The sequence below is a fragment of the Rhododendron vialii genome, chromosome 4a, assembly GCF_030253575.1.
Source record: "Rhododendron vialii isolate Sample 1 chromosome 4a, ASM3025357v1".
Lineage (NCBI taxonomy): Eukaryota > Viridiplantae > Streptophyta > Magnoliopsida > Ericales > Ericaceae > Rhododendron > Rhododendron vialii.
The window spans coordinates 5,359,249-5,381,273 of NC_080560.1; the positions used below are offsets into that span (position 1 = coordinate 5,359,249).

Below are 22,025 nucleotides of genomic sequence, written 5' to 3' on the forward strand. Positions count from 1 at the left end.
TTGCTAATCAAGTCTAAATTAAAGCAATTACAAAAATTACCAAAAATTAAAATTAAAAATAAACTACAAAATCAAATACTAGATGAAATAAGAAAAATGCCAAAACAAACAGCAACATAATGGAATTTCCTACCAAAAGTTATAAGCAAATCGATTATTTCCAAAAACGACAAAATCTGCAAATCGGACCTTTTGACTTGTGTGGGACTAGACAGATCAACCAACAGATCGATTGGAATATCAATCGGGAGTTTATGCCAAAACAGAAAAATTCCTAATAAAATACTAATGTCAAAAATAATAACCTAAAATTCTTGTATTACTAGAATAATTAATTTATGGACCGTCATCAGCTTCACACCCACCAGAAAGGACAAATGCAAAGAAAACTAATATGTAATTCACAGTGTGACAGCAGGAGAATTGAATATTGCACAACATAGACAGGACATAAGGTTGTTTAGGAAGCTAACTTACATGCTTATTGAAGTACTTTGCAGCATCCAAGGAGGCACAGGTCCACTTAGCAAGTTCCCAGTTAAATAGCTACAATAACGGAAAACAATCTCACTGGTTCACTCTGGCTATATATGTGCTTTTTCATGTAAAAAAGCACAAGTATTGTGGCAAAAAAAGAATCATTAATATAATCAAACAATTATATGTATTAACAATGCAAGCGTTTCGAAATGGAACACTTGATACATGCATTTTGACTTACTATCTCATTGAATTTGGCTCCAAGTTTGGCATTGGAAGCCGGAATCCTACTTTTGGCCATGGATACTAAACTTAAAAGCATATTAAGCATGATTATTGATAAGACAGTCGAGAATCGTCGATAGTTGAAACCAACTTTTTCTTGATCAAATACGGAATCGATTCGTCCCTTGAAATTATGAGCCATAAAACAAGTGTCCTCCGCATTGAAGACAATATAAAATTCACCTAATTTAGCCTCAAAAGCGACTCTATTTTTGTTGTACATGCAAAATAGGAGAGTCTCTTTCTTTTCTTCTCTATTATGGACAAAAGTTCGTATTTTGAGATTCTAGCTCTTCCGGAGGATCACAAAGCCCCTAATTATCTACTTCTTGATTCTCTTGTTATAGGTGTTGACTAGTTGGATAAATAAGGGTGCATGGTTACTTTGGGCCGCTGTCCAGTTCTCTAATTCAATTTGCTACAGGGATAAGTTAAATTGTACGATCATTTTCAAATGGTATCAGTTGGCCAGTAAAATAGAGAATACTAGAAAGTATATAAGATGTTTGTATCCATACATCATACTTATTTTTGACAGACTACTAAAATTGCTTGGAATCTTCCCACTCAGGTTGTTAAAGCTCAAGTCTCTGCAAGAAAAATAACAAGACGTTAAGAATCAAAATGATTTCAATTCTCACAAAGCTGGCATATGTTTCAAACTCTTCCAAGCTTTAAAGTAGTCATCTAAAAGTTGGCATATTTGAAAGCTGGCATATGTTTCAAACTCTTCCAAGCTCCAAAGCTAGCATATGTTTCAATTCTCACAAAGTTGGCATACTGTAGTCATCTTCAACCACAGTTGCGTCAATTATTTCACTTGGTAGTTTACAAAAGGGTATATTTCACTTACCTCCCAGAGGTCTCTGGCAAATATAGAAACCTCCCCTCACATTTTTGAAATTGCACTTACCTCCCTTTTCAGTCTTGTCAGGTAACTTCTGTTAACAAACTGTTAATTTATATTTGTACCCCTTCACTGACCTTTCATGAGGTTTGTAATAAAATAGATATCTCTCCTGGAAAAAAAAAGGTCTTTTCTTTTGTAATTTCTTACACTTTTTATTTTTTTATTCACTAACAAGTCAAGGAAATTGATTGAATATGGAATTAACATGTTATCAACTCTTATAATTAGACTCATACGTGATTTATAATTGTGGGAAGAATTTTTTAAATAGTTTTTATATATTTAATAACTTAAACAACATATTAAGACATCTATACTAGTGCAAATTAAAAAGTTGTGCATAAGAGTATTTTTATTTTATCTAAAAAGTGTTTCTCCCTTGTCTCATTTCTTCAACCGTGGCAACTAAATTGGTGATAAAAACGAACGAGTGCTGTTTTTTTTCTTAGTTGAATCTTACAAACGAGTGTTATACAATCTCACAACATTAAAATGAACGAGTGTTGTTTCCCCCTGTTTTTTTTTTGTTCTTACATATGTACAAAACTCTTTCAAGAAGTTGTGATCGGGGACATTAATGTCTATTAAATTGAGCTTAGAAAGGCATTCATGTCAAACCATCATCCTAAAAAGGATAAAATGGGTAAAAAGAATAGGTTTAGTTGTTGACATCAGCGATTTCCGATACTTAGTAGCGGTCTCTGAACAACTCCGATTTTTGGTAAATAAAAATCTCGTTTAAATATTTGAAAATTCTTATTTAATTCTTGGATTTCTTAAATAAATTTCTTTTTAACTTTAATAATCCGTCATAATTAGATTTAAGGCTTCTAAAATTAAGTCTCTTGGCATCGGACTATCTAGCCATTTTCTAAAGACAAGTATCCTTGTAGAAGCACTTGTCTGTTTTCCTAATAAATAAATTCATTTCTTGGCTAGAAAACCTTCTTGGCAAATATAATTAGCTTTTAACCGATTAGTTAGAGAAACTTAATTGCCATTTCACCTAGTTACATTCCCCTAACTCTAGATAAACATTTTCAATCATCTTTGAACATTACCAAACCCTAATTAAACCTTTTGGACCTAAGAAAGTAATAATTATGCTTCCAAAGGTAGAAAACCTAGACTTGCCATACATGCAAGCCTAAGAATAATAGCCTTGAACCTAATTACCCTCCAAGATTACTTTCCTAGAGTTTCTTAGGTGTATATACACATACTAAGCCTACCATAATCATGCCTATATGCATATATATAGACTTTCTAGGAAAATCTTAACCATTGGACAATGTTTTGTCACTTGAAAGCCATAACTTTTATCATTACCCTTTCCTCCTAAGCCTAATAGGACTACTTAGTACTTAAGTATACCTATAGATATATACATACTTACATGGTACGAGAGAGAGAGAGAGAGAGAGAGAGAGAGAGAGAGAGAGAGAGAGAGAGAGAGAGAGAGAGAGAGAAGTGTATGTGTGTGTGTGTGTGTGTGGGCATGTGTTTGTACACTCCCACAAGCTACCTCTTTAGCCCTTAAGCCTAATCACTACTTTACAACCCATTTTTTTTTAAGACTACTCTAAGCATAAGATCTAGCCTTAATTTAATCATCCTAGAAAATGACTTACAACCTAACCTAGGATTGACTAAACATGGAAGACTACCCTTTTTCACCTAATCATCATTGTCTTAGACTTGTAAGACTTGCTTAGCTAGGGTATGATTACCCAGGATTTTCTCTTAAAAGCTTTGAGATCCTACATGATTATATAGCCTTATGCCTAAAAACAATGGATTGACAAGTGAGGGAAAGCCTTAGCATGCTTGAAAGGCTTGATTGGACAAGACAATGGAGCAAATTCATGGGAGAAAAAGAGAGAGAGAGAGAGAGAGAGAGAGAGAGGAGCCCAAAATTTTGCTATAAATAGGACCCCCCTCATGTAATTCACCTCACACCTTCAAACATTCCAACTTTTCTCTCTAGAAATCCTTGTGTTCGTTCTTTGTTCTTTCTTGATCTTGGTGTTCTTGAGTTCTTCAAGAAACTCATCCAAGGCCTCCACTAAACCGCCACTCGATTACCCTTTCGATTCAAAAACTTTAGTAGTTTAGTCAAGAATTAGTTTCGAGAGAAAAAGAAAGTCTTATCTTTTCTCTTTCGAAACTACGTACCGTAAGCTTACCGTAGGAAGTCACTCCGTTCGATAGCTGATGTACTTTTTTCCTAGCCGTACCTACCGCCAAGAAGAACGGTAGATTATCCTTACTCACTATCTCAAAGTGTAAGTAGAAATGTGTATATTGTTTGTATGTTTGAAATGCATGAAAGAAAGTAAAAGCTAGTAACTTACTTTACGAAAATCTCGAAAGGAAATATGACCATGTCGAATATCTCGATTTGAATTACCAGAAAAACTATGTTGTTTTGAACTTTCCAAAAAGAAAGAAAGAACGAACTTTGGAACGTAATAAATAACGGTTGATTGAAAGTATTCGTATTTTGATCTTTGGATGGTTATGAGCATGGATACATGTTTACTAGGATTTCTCATTTTGATGTGTAATAAAGCATAAGTGGTTTCCACTCCAAAGGTGTCTGTCCATGTGACACTATGCTTCAAGTGTGTGGTAATTATTTGAATGTGATTCCGTGAACATGAGCATGATAAAGTAATATAGAGTTGGATGATCTTGCTAGTTTAGTTTCAAGATTACAACGAATGATTTATGTTATAGTGTACTTGCGTAAAAAAGTCCTGCCGCGGAGTCTTTGCATGAAAATGAGACACATAAATCGAGAAAGTAGAAACATGACACTTAAGGTGTTATTAATGAAAGGAGTGTTTTGAAAACGAAAATATTTTGAGAAATCGCAATGTGGCCGGATGTGGTAGCCCATTGTGTGTGTGTGTGCGCCAATGGGAACCCGGAGCGGCGGAACTATTGTGAGGATACTCGGGAACTCGAAATGGTGGAACCGAGGTTGGGTGTGGCCTTGTTATCCGCGGATAGGAGCCAGTGCAATTTGTGTTCCAATGGGTACTCGAAATGGCGGAACCATTATGAGGATACTCGGGAATTCGGAGCGGCGGAACCGAGGTTGGGTGTGTAAAAACGATTTTGAAAATGTTGATTTGGAAAAAGAAAAGTGAAAATGATGACACGGTCTACGAAAATGTTGCGTAGGAGAAACACAGATATCACAGACACCAATGTTAGAATAAGGAATGTGGATGTGTCATTGTAAATTTCTTTATTGAATAGCATGTAGTATTTGAAAATCATCAGTTTGTATACTATTTGTATGACTTGTTGTTTGTAAGTTATGGGTTAGTGGGTATAGGATTATTCTGCTGAGCTCTCATAATTCATGGTGTTACTTTGGTGACCCTGACATATTATACTGGTGGCGACTCTGATATAATGTGTTAGACTTTGTAGATGAACAGGGTGAGCTATATACCTTGGAGGCTTTTGAAGCTAAGGAGCTGGCTAGGATGGAGGAGCATGTGGATCAGTAGATAGAACCCTAGCTAGTTTTGTTGAATAAATGTACTATTGTGGGAATTATGCTATAATAATGAGCCAGACTCTATTTAGATTTTCAATAAAAATGTCTATTTAACGTTTCCAAAATTAGGGGCATTACAACATGGTATCAGAGCTCTAGGTTCAAAACCTTGGCCATGGGTAGTATGGGTAGACCATAAGATAGTTCGACCGTTGCACAAACGTGAAATGAATTTAAGTTTACCGTCCTAAATTGAGTGGAATTTTGACAGAACAATCTCCAGATCAAAGCATGGTGTGAAAATTAGCAGTACCACGGAGCTGAAAATTCTCGAACAATTGGATGATGACTTAAATCAAGGATCGAATGTGGAACATAGAAACTCGAAAGTTTTCTTTAGGAACCCCTGTCTTAAATTACTACTAATTGAGGTTAAAAATCTTCCCTTGTAGATGAACCAATTGAATCCCTACCAGATCAACCTACTAGCTAAAGCCTTTCAACTTAGAAGCACCATAAGATCAATGACAAACCAACTGGTGGAGGATCCTTACTTCCCCTATGCTTTTCCCTACGTTTATGACTTATACCAGGAGCATGGTGCTATTTCGCTTCCCGAGAATGAAGAAGAGGATGGTGATGTAGCAGCACTCGTCCTAGTCCAGATAGCACCCCCAATCGATGCAGAGTTTATGCTCGAGGGAGCTGAAGAGGAACCTGAAGAGGATCCCGAGGAGGAACAAATGGAGGAAGAGGATTGGGAGATAGAAGAGGAGGAAATGGAGCATGAAATGGCTGAGCAGGAGCCAGAAGTCATAGACATACTCTCCGACTCTGGTGATGTTCCCCCACCACCCTACGAAACCAACATAGGTGTGCTTGCGCTCCGAGATTCAAACATTTTCAAAATCAGTTAGGAAGGCTTAACAGTGGTTGCATTTATTTATTTTAATGTAATAGTTAGGAAGAAAACCTAACTTAGGAAGCCTTAGCTATCTACGATGTAATCGACTTATTTCAGTTATTGCATGTTTTTATGTTTCTTTCAGTACTTGATCACTATTCTGTACACACTTAACTTTGTGCCTGCCTACCACTCATGTACGATTACACCTTACACCGTTAAGTCTAATATATAATTCTCTTTAATGTTGTAGATGTCAAACATACGACAAGGAGGATGCCCACCCTTCACCCCACGAGCCATGGCCGACTACCGGTCATTGCTAGCACCTGAGTACGCGGGGCCAACACCCATACCTGATGATGACCTGGGGCTATACGAAGTCCCAATCACCTACGAGATGCCCTCACCAGTTGCAACCCCCGAGTACCTCCCACTTGTCGAAGTCCTTGCACCACCTGTCGAGGTCCTTGCATCACCTGTTGAGGACTTTGAGCTACCATTCAATTTCCCTATGTTTGGAATGGAGACTGACCTAGAGTTGGAAGCCGCCATGATGAACCTCTCCCAATACTACCTAGAACCGTAGGAGGAGCCGCCTATCCTAACTAAGAAGGAATTGCTTAGATAGGAGCAGGAGTATTTTGAGAAAACTACGACCATTGCTGAAAGGAACTACAAGGAATGGTTCAGAGAGGTTTATGGAATTGCTCTACTCTAGAGTAGAGTAGCAATGACGTAGAATAAAGCTTGACAACCTGCAGGACCATGTAGTGGGAGTACGTAGGATCATATCGTTATAACTTGTATTAGGAAAATCTTATCCTTGTCCTTACTTGCCTTTGCAGTAGAACTCTATGCTTATGTTGTATCTTTTTGCTTATCTATGAGAAACTTGCTTTATTAAAGAGTACTGTTGCATACTACTTGATAACTGCTTTCGGACCTTTAGAAAGAAACATGATTTGCAAAAGGAAGTTTGTTTAAGTAGACTAAATCTCCCATTTTGATTTTTACTTGTAGATGGTGAACACGCGTACCGGGTTGGGACATGATAACGGGGGACCCTCTAACGCAAACCCAGACCTAATCCAAATCATGCAAGCATTCATAACCACCTTGAACGCCAACCGCCAAAACCAAAACCACAATGACGAACCAATGACCCAAACCCAAGCGATGAATGAATTTTGCTAACGCCGACCCTCGACCTTTCACGGAGATACCAACCCCATCGTAGCCGAGACGTGGCTGAAAGAAGTCAAGGTGATTCTTAGAACATTAGGGATTACCAGGTACGGAGACCGTGTGGCCCTAACCACTTACTAATTGAAAGGAGAAGCCCGTTATTGGTAAGACCTGATGGAGGCAACCCATACCATAGCCACCATGACTTTTGCTGAGTTCGAACCTAGCCAAAGAACATGAGTTCTTGAATCTGAAGCAAGGAACGCTGACCGTCACCCAATACGCGGCCAAATATGAGGAACTATCCCGTTACGTCGTAAAATCTATACTAATCAAAGACAAGAAGGCAAGGAGATTTGAGTGGGGACTAACGACTGCTCGAAGGGCTATGGTGGCTCAAGCTTTTACCACATATGCAGAAGTGGTGAAGTGTGCCCTCCGGCTAGAGAGTGAGGAGATGGACTTCAAAACCCGATGGAAGAAGGCGACTGGCAGCACCGGTGGACCAATCCGAACCCAACCACCCAACAACAACCGTGGACCCTACCCCTATAAACCCACTAACCCAACTCAAAACAACCAAACCTAGAAGACTGCTACACCAGGAAGTGGCAAGCCACAGAGGGGCGGTCGGGACATAGCAACAGTTTAGTGCTACAGCTGTCAGGCCATGGGCCAATATAAGCGTGACTGCCCCCAACCTCAAAAGGGAAGGAATGGGAACTAAGGAAATCAGAGAACTCAACCTGGACCGACCAGTTTCGGGAAGCAAAACCCTGAAGGTCTGCCGCAGCAGCAGAATGGGCAGAACAAGGGAAAACAGCCCATGGGAACCCAACAAGGCACTGGAGGGCGTATCTTTGCGCTGCACGCTGAGGAACAAGGGCAGGATCCCTTTGTGATCTAAGGTACACTACTATTATACAGCACCTACGTACAAGCTTTGTTTGATTCTGGAGCATTGCACTCATTTATATCTACTACCTACATAACTGCACTAGCACCAGAAATAGAACCCCTAAGTACGAGTATGAAAGTAACATCACCATTGGGGGGGAGTATAGCTGTTAGCCTAGTGTGTAGAGGGTGCGAGCTAGAAGTAGCCAACCTGCGCCTGACCTGTGACCTTAGAGTAATCGACATGGCGGATTTCAACATAATCCTGAGGATGGACTGGCTATTAGCATAGCAAGCGGTCATAGACTACCATCAGAAGATGGTGACGATTTATACCCCTGATGGGACTCGTTTTTGATTTAAGGGGGATAGACAGACGATGAGTTCGACGATGAGAAGATCAAAGTGGCAGAATCAACTGTTTGGATGGCTAGCTAGTCTCCAAATGAAAGAAGCCGATAGGATGGATGTGGGACTACCATACATCGTTTGCGAGTACGTCGATGTTTTCCATAAAGAACTTCCTGGTTTACCACCCTAAGGAGAGATAGACTTCTCTATAGAACTCTAACCTGGAACCGTACCAATCTCCATGGCGCCGTACCGAATGGCCCCTACAGAACTAAAGGACCTCAAGACTCAATTATAGGAGCTGTTGGACAAGGGGTTCATCAGGCCAAACATGTCACCATGGGGAGCGCTTGCACTATTCATAAAGAAGAAAAAAAGGATTCTTCGACTGTGCATTGACTACAGGAAGCTAAATCAAGTCACAATAAAGAATCGTTATCCATTGCCAAGGATCGATGACCTATTTGATCAATTGAGGGGAGCAACCTTCTTCTTTGAAATTGATCTCCGATCGGGCTATCATCAACTAAGGATCCGAGATGAAGATATCGCCAAGACAGCCTTTTGCACTAGATACAGACACTACGAGTTTATGATAATACCGTTTGGGCTGACCAACGCTCTGTTAGTATTTATGTGTCTCATGAACAAGATCTTTAAGCCCTACTTAGACAAATTTGTAGTGGTGTTCATTGATGACATCTTGATTTACTCCGCCAATAAGGAGGAGCACGAAGGACACCTTCGGATAGTACTACAAGTACTCCGAGATAGCTAACTCTATGCCAAAGCAAGTAAATGCGAGTTTTGGCTGGAAGTAGTTAAGTTCTTGGGGCATGTGGTATCCAAGAACGGAATCGCGGTGGATGAAAGTAAGGTCGAAGCAGTGCTGAATTGGAAACAACTGACCTCAGTATTTGAAATCAGGAGTTTTCTAGGATTGGCCGGGTATTACCGAAGATTCATTCAAGACTTCTCAATCCTTGCCAAGCCAATGACAAGACTAACTCAGAAAGGAGTGAAGCTGGATTGGAACGAAGCCTGCGAGAAATCTTTTAGGGAACTGAAAAAGAGAGTGACCAATGCACCGATACTCATCATTCCCGAGCGGGGTGTAGATTATATGGTCTACTGCGACTCATCAAGAGACGGTTTGGGATGCGTGCTAATGCAGAATGGAAAAGCTGTAGCCTATGGATCTTGGTAACTTCGGCCACACGAGAAGAATTACCCCACTCACGACTTGGAATTGGTTACACTAGTATTTGCCCTCAAGTCCTGGTGTTACTATCTGTGGGGTGAACAATTTGAAGTTTTCACCGACCATAAAAGCCTCAAGTATCTTTTCACTCAGAAGGAGTTGAACCTAAGGCAACGTCGATGGATGGAATACATGGAGGACTATAAGTTTACGCTATAGTACCACCCCGGCAAGGCCAACGTAGTGGCTGACGCTCTGAGTCAAAAGGATAGGGCACAGAAAGTCAAAACTGCCATTAAGGAGTGGGAAATGGTGGACACTCTTAACGAGTTCAACTTGCGACCATCATCAGAGGATGGGAACGCACGTTTATATGCTATTGTTGCAGAACCAACACTCCACTGAGAGATCCTTCTAGCTCAAACCTTTGAGCAGGATTGCGAGTTCATTCGATTTCGAATCTGAGAGGGAAAGACACTACCTGGATGGACAATCGAGAAAGATAACAGCCTGAGATTAAAGGAAAGGTATTCGTACCTAATATTGGAACCCTTTAAGAAGCCGTACTCCGAGAAGCTCACCATTCGAACTTCGCAGTCCACCCTGGCGGTACAAAGATGTATCATGACTTGTGAAGGACGTACTGGTGGGAAGGAATGAAGAAAGAAGTGGCCAAATTTGTGTCTACCTGTCTAGTGTGTCAACAGGTCAAGGCAGAACACCAGAGGCCTGGAGGAGGTCTTCAACCCTTACCAATTCTGACCTGGAAGTGGGAACATATCTCAATGAATTTTGTGACTGGACTACCAAGATCCATCAAGTCCAACACTGCTATTTGGGTGATTGTGGATCGACTCACCAAATCTGCGCACTTTCTGCCTGTTAAGATGACAGAGAATGTAGAACATCTGAGCTTGCTGTATATTCGAGAGATTGTACGTCTACATGGAGTACCTATCTCGATGGTATCTGACAGAGATCCACGTTTCGTATCACACTTTTGGAGAGGATTGCAGAAGGCATTGGGAACGGATGTAAGGCTTAGTACGGCTTTCCATTGACAATCAGAAGGACAAACGGAGAGGACAATACAAACACTGGAAGACATGCTGAAAGCCTGTACCTTGGATTTTTTTGGAAACTGGGAGTAGCACTTGCCATTGGTGGAGTTTGCCTACAACAACAGCTACCAAGCGAGTATCGAGATGGTACCATACGAAGCTATATACAGTTGACCATGTTAGTCTCCAATCTGTTGGGCCGATGTTGGAGAAACTGGATTGATTGGACCTAACATAGTACGAGATACCACGGAGAAGGTCAAGACCATCAGACAAAGGATCCAGACCACTTAAAGCTGACAGAAAAGTTATGTGGATAAAAGGAGCCGACCATTATCCTTTGTGGTAAGGGACCATGTGTTCCTAAAGATCAGACCAAAGGAAGGAGTTATCAAATTTGGGAAAAAGGGGAAGTTATCTCCACGCTACATCGGACCCTTCGACATTGTGGAGAAAATCGGGAAAGTTGCGTATCGTCTAGCACTACCGCCACAGTTAGATAGGGTACATAACGTGTTCCACGTTTTAATGTTCCGCAAGTATCTCGCATTGCCCACACATGTCCTCAATTGGGAAGACATCACCATAGACAAAGACGCAACATATGAAGAGGAACCAATAGACATTCAAGACTGAAGTGAGAAGATAATCCGAAACAAGACAGTCAAACTAGTACGAGTTCTGTGGAAGCACCATGGATCTGAGGAGACCACATGGGAGAGAGAGGAAACCATGAGACCAAATTACCCACACCTATTCGAATCCGAGGGTGTACCTAATTTCGAGGAAAAAATTGTATAAGGGGGATAGTTTGTAACAACTCCGATTTTTGGTAAATAAAAATCTCGTTTAAATATTTGAAAATTCTTATTTTAATTCTTGGATTTCTTAAATAAATTTGTTTTTAACTTTAATAATCCGTCATAATTAGATTTAAGGCTTCTAAAATTAAGTATCTTCACATCGGACGATCTAGCCCTTTTCTAAAGACAAGTATACTTGTAGAAGCACTTGTATGTATTCCTAATAAATAAAATGAAATCTTAAATTCATTTCTTGGCTAGAAATGCTACTTGGCAAATATAATTAGCTTCTAACCGATTAGTTAGAGAAACTTAATTGCCATTTTATCTAGTTACATTTTCCTAACCCTAGATAAGCCTTTTCAATCATCTTTGAACCTTATGAACCTTTCCAAACCCTAATTAAACCTTTTGGACCTAAGGAAGTAATCATTATGCTTCCAAAGGTAGAAATCCTAGAATTGCCATGCATGCAAGCCTAAGAATAATAGCCTTGAAACTAATTACCCTCCAAGACTACTTTCCTAGATTTTCTTAGGTGTATATACACATACTAAGCCTACCATAATCATGCCTGTATGCATATATATATATATATATATATATATATATATATATATATAGACTTTCTAGGAAAATCTTAACCATTGGACAATGTTTCGTCACTTGAAAGCCTTAACTTTTATCATTACCCTTTCCTCCTAGGCCTAATAAGACTACTTAGTACTTAAGTATACCTATAGATATATACATACTTACATGGTACGAGAGAGAGAGAGAGAGAGAGAGAGAGAGAGAGAGAGAGAGAGAGAGAGAGAGAGAGAGAGAGAGAGAGAGAGAGAAAAGTGTGTGTGTGTGTGTGTGTGTGTTTGTACACTCTCACAAGCTACCTATTTAGCCCTTGAGCCTAATCACTACTTTACAACCCAATTTTTTTTAGACTACTCTAAGCATAAGATCTAGCCTTTAATCATCCTAGAAAATGACTTACAACCTAACCTAGGATTGACTAAACATGGAAGACTACCCTTTTTAGCCTAATCATCCTTGTCTTAGACTTGTAAGACTTGCTTAGCTAGGGTATGATTACCTAGGATTTTTTCTTAAAAGCCTTGAGATCCTACATGATTATATAGCCTTATGCCTAAAAAAAATGGATTGACAAGTGAGGGAAAACCTTAGCATGCTTGAAAGGCTTGATTGGACAAGACAATTGAGCAAATTCATGAGAGAGAGAGAGAGAGAGAGAGAGAGAGAGAGAGAGAGAGAGAGAGAGAGAGAGATGAGCCCAACATTTTGCTACGAATAGGACCCTCCTCATGTCATTCAACTTACACCTTCAAACCTTCCAACTTCTTTCTCTAGAAATCCTTATGTTTGTTCTTTGTTCTTTCTTGATCTTGGTGTTCTTGAGTTCTTCTTGAGTTCTCCAAGAAACTCATCCAATGCCTCCACTAAACCGCCACTTGACCACCCTTTCAATCCAAAAAGTTTAGTAGTTTAGTCAAGAATTAGTTTCGAGAGAAAAAGAAAGTCTTATCTTTTCTCTTTCGAAACTACCGTAAGTTTAACGTAAGAAGTCACTCCGTTCGATAGCCGATGTACTTTTTCCATAGCCGTACCTACCGCTAAGAAGAACGGTAGATTATCCTTACTCATAATCTCTAAGTATAAGTAGAAATGTGTATATTGTTTGTATCTTTGAAATGCATGAAAAGAAAGTAAAAACTAGTAACTTACTTTACGAAAATCTCGAAAGGAAATATGTCCATGTCGAATATCTCGATTTGAATTACCGGAAAAACATATGTTATTTTGAACTTCCCAAAAAGAAAGAAAGAACGGACTTTGGAATGTAAGAAATAACGGTTGATTGAAATATTCGTATTTTGATCTTTGGATGGTTATGAGCATGTATACATGTTTACTAGGATTTCTTGTTTTGATGTTTGATAAAGCATAAGTAGTTTCTACTCCAAAGGTATCCGTCCATGTGACACTATACTTTAAGTGTGTGGTAATTATTTGAATGTGATTCCGTGAACATGAGCATGATAAAGTAATATAGAGTTGGATGATCTTACTAGTTTAGTTTCAAGATTACAATGAATGATTTATGTTATAGTATACTTGCGTAAAAAAGTCTTGCCGCAGAGTCTTTGCATAAAAACAAGACACATAAATTGAGAAAGTAGAAACATGACACTTAAGGTGTGTTTTGAGAAAGAAAATGTTTTGAGAAACCGCAATGCGGCCGGACGTGGTAGCCCATTGTGTGTGAGTGTGCGCACGCGCCAATGGGAACCTGGAGCGGCAGAACCATTGTGAGGATACTCAGGAACCCGAAACGACGGAACTAAGGTTGGGTGTGTGGCTTGGTTATCCAGGGAGAGGAGCCAATGCAATTTGTGTGCCAATGAAAACCCGGAACGACAGAACCATTGTGAGGATACTCGGGAACCCGGAACTGGAGAACCGAGGTTGTGGGTGTGTAAAAACGATTTTAAAAATGTTGATTTGAAAAAAGAAAAGTGAAAATGATGACATGGTCTGCGAAAATGTTGCGTAAGAGAAACACAGATATCACAGACACCAAAGTTAGAATAGTGAATGTGGATGTGTCATTGTAAATTGCTCTATTGAATATGCATGTACTATTTGAAAATCATGAGTTTGTATACTATTTGTTTGACTTGTTGTTTGTAAGTTATGGGTTAGTGGGTACGTATAGGATTATTCTGCTGAGCTCTCATAGCTCATGGTGTTACTTTGGTAACCCTGATATATTATACTGGTGGCGACGCTGGTATAATGTGTCAGACTTTATAGATGAACAGGGTGAGCTATACACCTTGGATGCTTTCAGAGCCAAGGAGCTGGTTAGGATGGAGGAGCGGGTGGAGTAATAGATAGAACCTTAGTGTTGTTGAATAAATGTACTCTTGTGGGAATTATATTGTAATAATAAGCCTGACTCGATTTAGGTTTTCAATAAAAATGTCTATTTGACGTTCACAAAATTGGGGGTGTTACAATCTCCTAACGGCCTAGGGGAATCTGCAAGCGACAACTATAGCAGAGGGGATGTTAGTGCAATTTCAAAAATGTCAGGGGAGATGGTAAGTGAAATTTACCCATTATAAAAGTATTGTGCACAAATGAGTGGGATGCACTTTATCTATCAATGGCTTGTTAATGAATTTATGAGAGATTCAAAGATACAATCAATTCTTCTCAACACTATCGGGCAAAGGGCCTTTAAAGAGAAGTTACCAGTTATATGCAAATAAAAAAGTGGAAAAGGCATATATTTACTAACAATAGTGTCAAGTTTGTCATTGTTCCAAGGTATTCAGGCAACGTTCCATTAATATTGCAACTCCTCAAAATCCTGTAACACAATCAAATCATATTACTTCAAATCAGCAACAAACTGGTATATCCTTTAAAGAGGGTTCCAAAAAAGGAATCAACTTACAGTGCCTCCAGTCTTATCAAATTATTAAGGGGGGGAAAAGATGCTTGGGAACCATTTAAATCACTAATTCTCCTGCATTTAAAAGAGAAAATATGATCAACCATACAATATTGTGGCATGCGTAAAAGCCATGCGATCAGAGGGTTTTGCTTTCACTCACAACTCGGATAATTTTGTCAAAAGACCAATGCTAGGAGGAATTGGTCCATCCAAACCACTACCCACTATCCCTCTGCAGACATCAGGATTGAAACAGAAACGTGGTCAAGTAAATTTTCTAAAGCTAAACCATCATTGAATAAATCAAAACAGGTCAAACACTCACAATTTTTCGAGATTTGTCCAGTTTTGAATGAAATCTGGTATCTTTCCAGTAAAGTAGTTGCTACCAATCAGGCTGCATTATACTAAGGAATTAATTGATAATTCAAAGGAATTTGAAAAGTTGTGCCTAATTTAAGAATTCCAAATTGTGGATTGAAAGAAAATGAACTTACAATTCCTTTAAAGTGGTCAGGTTTGCGAGTTCTTTCGGAAGCTCCCCGGTAAAATAGTTTGAAGTCAAATGCCTTCAACAATAAAATGCAGCCAACCAGTGATCAATTGTTCTTAAAAATCTAGGCTATATAACATGGAATCTCAAAGTAATTACCCATGTCGGTCAAACTTTGGTAAGGGTGTGGGATGCGTATCCAACAGTACTAGATCAGATCACGATATTTCAATCCTCTAATTTCATGATACTTTTTGAAATAGGAATTTTGTGTGTTGCTTTCTTAATTTATCCCATTTGATTTGAAGTACATTTCTCAATAACTTCCCAACATATAATCTGGGAGACTAGAGTACCATGCGTTATACATACAGAGGCTCCATTTGTCCCATATTGTTTGTCCATTTTCGACAATCGAAAATTGAAAAAAACAAATAGAAGGAATCAACAAGTTAATGCATTTGGGTAGGAAAAATTACAAAAATGTACTCACATAAGTACACTATTTGTTGATCTGATTGAAGACCAGAGTATCAAAAACAGACAATGTACAAACAACAATGTACAGAGGGAGTAACTATGGAAGACCTGTTTCCATCCATACTAAAATGAACACATATCGGGATATCCTAAGACTCAAGCTTTTAAGTTAAAAAAGAAAAAGAAAAGAAAGACCGAAGCTTTAAAGGTCTGAAGCTTAGACTCACAATCACTCCTAATATGACAGTAAAATGGCTAAAAGCTAAAGTTGTTAGAGGGAGGTGCTTATGGCAATAAATTAATGTTAACAGTTTTTCTCAATAATGTTAACCACACAAATATTAAGAACAAATTTTGCACAGCAGTCCCATGTGGCAAAAAAAAGGACCCACCATTTCTTTCCCCTCTGAAATTTCTCCTCCCTGAGAAACCCAAATTCCCACCGCCACACCCTCTTCTCCGGTCGATTTATCCACCGCTCGAACTCACCCCCTCTTTTCCAGCGACTACCGGCCTCCTATTCAGCATGTCTCATCCGAAGTCTTCTCTGTCGTCTTCTCCAGGGAACGCAGTCGATCGAAACAAAGTCTATCCAAAATAAGAGATCCGAACAACACCCTAGCTTGTGTCAAAACAAACTTCAACCATCGTGTGTCAAGATAGGGTGATTGAGAATCCCGTGCATATTCAGACACACACAGATGTTCGAAGATGAACATTACGCTTCTTAATTAGGAGAGGATTGAACAAAGTAAAGCATTACTTGGGTTGAGGTGGGGCTGTGATTCCAGTGTAGATCGGAGCCCCTTAGGGGTTTTGATCTCGCTCAGATACAATCTTTGATTTAGTTCTTTCTGCTACTTGATCTAATTTTCTCTTTGATATCTTTTTCATCATTTTCCTTTTCCTCTGGTTGGGGCTTGCTTTTATTTCCCTATGGATGCTACCATTTTTGTTCTTGATATGTTGAGAGCTATTCCGATGAGGAGAGATTTCAAGATAGGACGGAGACAGCGCTGTAGAAGAGGGTGAGAGTTTGGGCGGTGGAAATTTGGGTTTCTCAGGGAGGAGAAATTTCAAAGTGGAGAGAGAGTGGTGGGTCCCTTTTTTTGCCACATGGGATTGCTGTGCAAAATTTGTTCTCAATCTCTGTGTGAATATCATTATTGACAGTTTTTTCATGTTTTGGTATAAAGTAGCGTTTTGCCACTTGGGCCACCTGTTGAGTCTTCCCTCCACACTATCAGTATACAATTTGAACAAATCTGCTAACACAACAATGTGTGCAACATGCAAATGTGGCACTGCATCACTAGTGATTGCAAACACTACAAGAAAAAGCTCTTTTGCCGACTAAAATAATAGTCGCCAAAAGGCTGTTTTTGGTCGCCAAAACCTTTCCACGACTAAATTTTTGGTCGCCACTTTGGTCGGCGACACTTGGTCTGGGAAAGTTTTTGCCGACCAAAATTTTTTGTCGCCGAAGATTGTTTTTCCCGACAAAATATTTTTGTCGCGAAAGGTATTCGCGACTAAGTTTAGTCGCCGAATCTAATTAATTCAAATCTTTTCGGAAAATCATATTTACATACGGCGACCAAACTTTTGGTCGCCGAATACAACTTTCCCCGACTAAAACGTTTTTGGTCGCCGAATACAACTTTCCCCGACTAAAAACACTTTTGTCGCCAAATGTCATGCCAAATAAATAATATTAAAAAAAATTTGGGTGCCACATGGCCCCATCTTTGTAACGCCACGTGGATCAACCTGGATCCTCCACGTGGCGCGTGTGGAATAATCCAACCACATGCCTTTGCCAAGAATCGAACCACCGACCTCCTTTACCTTATAAGGGCGCACAACCATTGGGCTACACACTTAACTTGTGCTATATTCGTAAAGATAATATATTTATTACATAAGAAAATAAAATAAAATATATAAAACAATATTTATATATAATAATATATTATATTATATTATGTACGAAAAATTATATATATATATATATATATATATAATATAATTATGTTTATTATGATATAATATATAGTAAAAATGTGGTTAGATTAATTACATTTATTTATAATTTACCCTAAAATAGTGATAATTAATTTTTAACTTTATGCTCTCATATTAGAGCCATATGAACAAATGAAAAATGTAAGTTAATCATAAAAGCCCTAGAGACAAATATTTATTATGACCATTTAGCATAAAATGATCAGAAATCCTCTTCGTATATTTTTTATTACTGATATAATTGTTTTTTTATTAAAATTCAAAAATTGCTAAGAACCTAATCTAAATTGATAGTCCACTATCGCAAGATCCCAACTAAAATCCTTTCTTCTACCAAAAAGGACTCTCTAAAACACTACCCTTGAGTCTTCGACATCTAAAAAAAAACTCTAACTTCTAAAAAAAAATTATCCTCATCTCACTCCGTTTTTTTATCACATTGAAGCTACCTCCTCCTCCTCCTCCTCCTTCTTCTTCTTCTTCTTTTTTATAATTTTGTTACATGCCTAAGGTCATAATAGTCGAACATGTCCCATTTCAAATGAGTTTAACGTAACTTTTTTTCCTGTCTTTGCTTTTTTTTAAAACGCTTCATGGACCTTTGGTTATGTTTTGCTAATGGACCTGGAAAGTGAAAATTAAGTTAGTGTCTAATTTTTTTAGTGCCTTAGTAGCGTAGGAGGGTTTTTTTTTCATTGGAGTTAAAAATGGAGAAACCATGGCCAGATAGAGATTTGAGAAGTTCTTCGTAATTTATTTTTTTTAATAGTGGGGTTTTTATGATGAGAATTTGTGCAATGTACCAATGGGCATCTTAGAAAAACTAAATGACCCACGAACGGCATGTTATTTTCATTCGCTCAGATACATTTTGTAGATGCACGCTATTTGATTAGATGATGAACGCAGATCTCCTCCTACCCAGTAGGAGGACTTCCTCCAACCTCAGACTCACGACAACCTTTCATCGGCCTAAGCTCCTTTCTCATTAATCTGCCTAACCTCTACCTAACATAAATTAGCCCAACCCATATTCCACCGTAGGGAAATTAATCCTTTTCACCATTAACTCCAACAATTCAATGTCCTTTTTTTCTCATCTAGGAATTAGTTATAAGGCTAGACAATCTTTTTTTGTCTAGAAAATATAATAAAGAAAAATCCAAAAAAACCAATAAAAAAACACGAAACAACACATATCCAACAGATGAACGCCAATGGAAAACCTTAAAAAAAAAATGGAATAGCTAATTTGGACGTTTAATCAAATTCAAAAGAGTCCAGAGCAAAAATGTCATTGCCGTTTGAATTCCAACAATGTCATGCCGCAATTGAAAAATATTTTCATCGGTGTAGATGGGAAAAATGATATCGGTAACTCATTTTATAGTGGCTAGAAGTTGGACTATATATGATTCATTGAATAACAAGATTATGCAATTTGATTGATTCTTGTAAAGATTAGCGGAAGAGTTAATTGGATAAATTCTATTAGATTTTTCCTCTTCCTTATTTTAAATGAAGGTTTAAGGTTTTCTCCATTCATAGGAGCATTTTTTTTTTTTTTGCTTTGCTGAGAATATATGGAAGAGGGGAGAAACTGAATTTTTTTTAAAAAAAAAAGTGTAAGGAGAAAAGTGAGATTTAATTAAGGAGTTTCTTTTTTTTGTTACTTCGGTAGCATTTAACATTAGATTTAAGGAGTTGCCATTTTTTTTTATAAAAAAGTGAGATTTAATTAGGGAGTTAACGGTGAAATATGGGTTAAACTTCGGTTAAGTAGATGGAATAAGTATATAAGTTTATTATAATATAATATATAAATTTTTGGCGACAAAATGACCTTTGGTAGCCAAATGGTAGCCTTTTGCCGACTAAAGATATTTTAGTCGCCAAAGGTTCACACAAACGGCGACAAAACGAATTTAGTTGCCAATTGGTAGCTTTCCCCGACTAATATTTTTGTCGCCTAATGTTTTTCTTTGCCGACTATTGGTTGGTCGCCAATTGTTTGTTTTTGGCGACCAAATGATCATTGGTAGCCAAATGATAGCACTTCGCCGACTAAAAATGTTTTAGTCGCCAAAGGTCTACAAAATCGGCGACAAAAAAGAATTTAGTCGCCAAATGTCTACGATTGGCGACCAAAAATATTTTAGTCGCCAAAAGTTGACAATCAGCGACAAAAAATAATTTGGTCGCCGAAAGTTGGTCGCCAAATGTGTTTTTTCTTGTAGTGAAAATGGTTATTCACCCAATTGTAGTGGCACGTCAGCACATTGTATTATTAATGTCGTACCCATTCCCATTGGTGCATTGCATTCGTAGACTTTCTCATACAATGTTATTCGAATTCTGACAAGGTGTTCTTGCTTTGATACAGACTACTAGAATTGTTAGCATAATTGAGTATATCCAACATTGTAAAAAAATAAAATAAAAACCAAAGCCAACATGGGTCTTACAGTTGCTCTAAGTGAGGAAGACTCCCAAGCTTTGGAGGAATGGGTCCTGACAGTTGGTTGAACTCCACGGTTCTACAAAATTCAAAATTCATACTCTAAGCAACAAAATCAATCAATATTTCCACATCAATAATCATGAATTGAAATGGGTGCACAGATTTTTGTTTACATAATTGCAAGCGTGTTGATATTTGCCAGCTCTTTTGGGATTCGACCCGTTATTCGGTTTCCGAGGAGGGAGCTGCATTTTGGAAAATAAGGAACTATATAAGAACAAGAAAATCCTCAAGATACCATACCTTGATAAACATGTAAGTATTCGCATAGATCGACATAGAGAACTGGTGATACATACATTTTTTTAAGTTCCATCATGGAACCCCATTCTAGAGGGATTGTACCGCTGAGGTAGTTGCGAGTGAGATCACTGTGGGAATAAGAGTGCAAACGCTTGTCAAATAAAAGTTTTTGATGGGTTTAATAAGCTTAGTAAAATAGAGGAAATGAAGGCAAAGAATTAGCCAAAATTAGATAATCTAATTTCATCATGTCGGTGCAGTAATGAAAATTCTTGCTAGATTTAAGGGACAATCACTGAAAGGGAGGTTAGGGTACTTTCTCTACTGTGAGGGGCAGAATTGTATTAAATCTAAATCTTGAGGGAGGTCAATGTAATTTACCCAAATTTAAAATGTAAAAAATTAAGAAATTGAAAAGTAAAAAACTACCACCAAAAATTAAAAAAAATCACTAAAGAAAAAAAAATAGAAACAACTGTCATTAATGTAATTTCTCTCTCGAATAATTACACTAAAAAAAATTGACGAAAAACCATATTGTATGACAAATTAACCATTTATTATGGGTATGACATATGGATTACTTACATATCTTGGAGGTGAGTGAGTCTCGTCAATTCTGGTGGGAGTGTGCCCGGAAGATCCTGTGCTTTCAATGCTCTGCATTTCACCAAGATTTGAGTGTGCTTGATTATTGAGCAGATAATTATCCGTTAAAATTGGCTAATTTGTATTCTTTCTAACATTGGTTATATTTGATTTGGTTAATACTAGTAGGAATTAGCATAGAATTAGACAATTGTATCGATAGGGCTGATAAACAAGCTGAGTTATTTGAAGTCGAGTTTGTTTCGTAAAAAACTTGTTCAAGATTGATTTATTTCATAAATAAACAAACATAAGCTTCAATTATTTTGAAAATTTGCTTTAGCTTTCGAAAGAGGCCAATATTCACCTCGTTTGACTCATGATTTATAAAAAGATTAAATTACCCAAAACTCGTTAAGTTCAAATAGGGAACTTACGAGTTATAGAAATAAGTTCAAATACTACTAAAACTCGTTAAGTTTCCTCTAGTTTTGAGTCAAAGCGAGCTAAACCCTATGACCTTGTTCGTTTTGGTTTTTGGATTTTGAGTGGAGAGAGATAGGGAGAGAAATGAGAATAATGATTGGGAGAAAATTTATTGGA

The 22,025-nt window shown here is 38.0% G+C and overlaps 1 protein-coding gene across 14 annotated transcripts in view; it reads right to left on the minus strand.

Moving 5' to 3' along the window:
- The window catches only part of LOC131322418 (probable leucine-rich repeat receptor-like serine/threonine-protein kinase At3g14840), a 156,536-nt gene that overhangs the window by 11,044 nt on the left and 123,467 nt on the right, over positions 1-22,025 (minus strand). For 7 of the 14 annotated variants that reach the window (XM_058353744.1, XM_058353736.1, XM_058353743.1 and 4 more), the window contains 11 exons: positions 21,423-21,494; positions 20,891-20,962; positions 20,705-20,776; positions 20,536-20,607; positions 15,570-15,641; positions 15,398-15,469; positions 15,233-15,304; positions 15,073-15,144; positions 14,914-14,985; positions 1,284-1,355; positions 478-546 (listed from right to left, as the gene is read on the minus strand). In XM_058353744.1, coding sequence (XP_058209727.1) covers positions 478-546; positions 1,284-1,355; positions 14,914-14,985; positions 15,073-15,144; positions 15,233-15,304; positions 15,398-15,469; positions 15,570-15,641; positions 20,536-20,607; positions 20,705-20,776; positions 20,891-20,962; positions 21,423-21,494 — 789 coding nt within the window. Of the gene's footprint in view, positions 1-477; positions 547-1,283; positions 1,356-14,913; positions 14,986-15,072; positions 15,145-15,232; positions 15,305-15,397; positions 15,470-15,569; positions 15,642-20,369; positions 20,512-20,535; positions 20,608-20,704; positions 20,777-20,890; positions 20,963-21,422; positions 21,495-22,025 lie in introns of those variants that run through there. The other 7 variants (XM_058353740.1, XM_058353750.1, XM_058353737.1 and 4 more) reach the window with 5 other exon arrangements.